Source organism: Lucilia cuprina, chromosome 3 (assembly GCF_022045245.1).
Source record: "Lucilia cuprina isolate Lc7/37 chromosome 3, ASM2204524v1, whole genome shotgun sequence".
Lineage (NCBI taxonomy): Eukaryota > Metazoa > Arthropoda > Insecta > Diptera > Calliphoridae > Lucilia > Lucilia cuprina.
The window spans coordinates 5991212-5992466 of NC_060951.1; the positions used below are offsets into that span (position 1 = coordinate 5991212).

The window sequence follows — 1255 nt, forward strand, 5'->3', positions numbered from 1 at the left end:
AGTTCAGTTCTAGTTCAGTTCTAGTTCAGTTCTAGTTCAGTTCTAGTTCAGTTCTAGTTCAGTTCTAGTTCAGTTCTAGTTCAGTTCAGTTCTAGTTCTGTTCTAGTTAAGTTTCCTATAGTCTATAGTTCTACAGTCCCAAATATTTAACTGATTGTGGTCCCTAATTTTTTCAAAAATTTAAGTTTTTTATTGTTTATTTATCATAAATTTAAATCAAAATATTTACTTCATATTTAAATAATATAAAATACCACAATATTCTGATTAATGTTATATATTTATTTTCTTTGCAGTTTAAATTTTAAATCAATATTTTATGGAAATATTATAAATAAATATATTTTTAAAAAATAACAGTAAAATAATTAAACAAAACTTACAAAAGCGTTTATTTACAAAGAAAAAATTGTAAATAAAACTCATTATTATAATTTTTCATTAAAACAATCAAACTCTCACTGAAATGTATAATAAATCATTAATTAAAATCTGCAATAAAACGAATAACATAAAAATGACATCAACACCAATGAATACACATTTCAAACAAGCAGCTGTCAGAAAGACAACAGCAACATCAGTATTAATAGCAACAACAACAACATCATCATCATTATCGTCAGCAACAATGACATTAACAACACCACATCATCAACAACAACAACAACAACAGCAAAAACGTCAACAATTGTTGCCATTATCATGGCCATCACTATTAAGCTGCAGTCACTTCGTATTGCTGCAAGTGATTTTACCCTTAATTTTATTTGTGCATCAAATGCCCAGCGTGTTGGCTGGCTCATGCCGTGAGGCACAATTATGTTGCAATGGTCGTGATTCATCGTGTGTGGTGCAGAAGGCACCCATTAATGCCATCATTGAGGATTTAAGTGATAAACCTTGTTATTGTGATCATGCCTGCTTGAAATTGGGCGATTGCTGTAGCGATTTTAAGGATCATTGTGGAGGTAAGTGTAAGAAGAAAGGTTTTATATGTAAATTTGAAATGAAGAAGTTTGGGCGATTTAAGCACTATGTAACAAGATATATTTGAAACAATTTTTACTTTTCACCTGAAGTTTAAAATTGTAAGAGTTGTGGATAGCTTTGTTCACTTCTGGTATAGTTCTCTTCTATTTCTCTATTCTAGTTCTAGATCTGTTCTAGTTCTGTTCTAGTTCTGTTCTAGTTCTGTTCTAGTTCTGTTCTAGTTCTGTTCTAGTTCTGTTCTAGTTCTGTTCTAGTTCTGTTC

The 1255-nt window shown here is 30.3% G+C and overlaps 1 protein-coding gene across 1 annotated transcript; it reads left to right on the forward strand.

Annotated features, from left to right (window-relative positions):
* The first annotated feature begins 335 nt into the window (after positions 1-335).
* Positions 336-1057, forward strand: LOC111681197. Its single transcript, XM_046945981.1, has one exon. It carries the CDS (start codon positions 467-469, stop codon positions 1055-1057), a length of 591 nt encoding a protein of 196 aa, XP_046801937.1. The 5' UTR covers positions 336-466.
* The last annotated feature ends 198 nt before the right edge of the window (positions 1058-1255 follow it).

Bases quoted from the DNA above. Each gene is read 5' to 3' on its own strand.
- LOC111681197 (XM_046945981.1), top strand. From the start codon at position 467: ATGTATAATAAATCATTAATTAAAATCTGCAATAAAACGAATAACATA.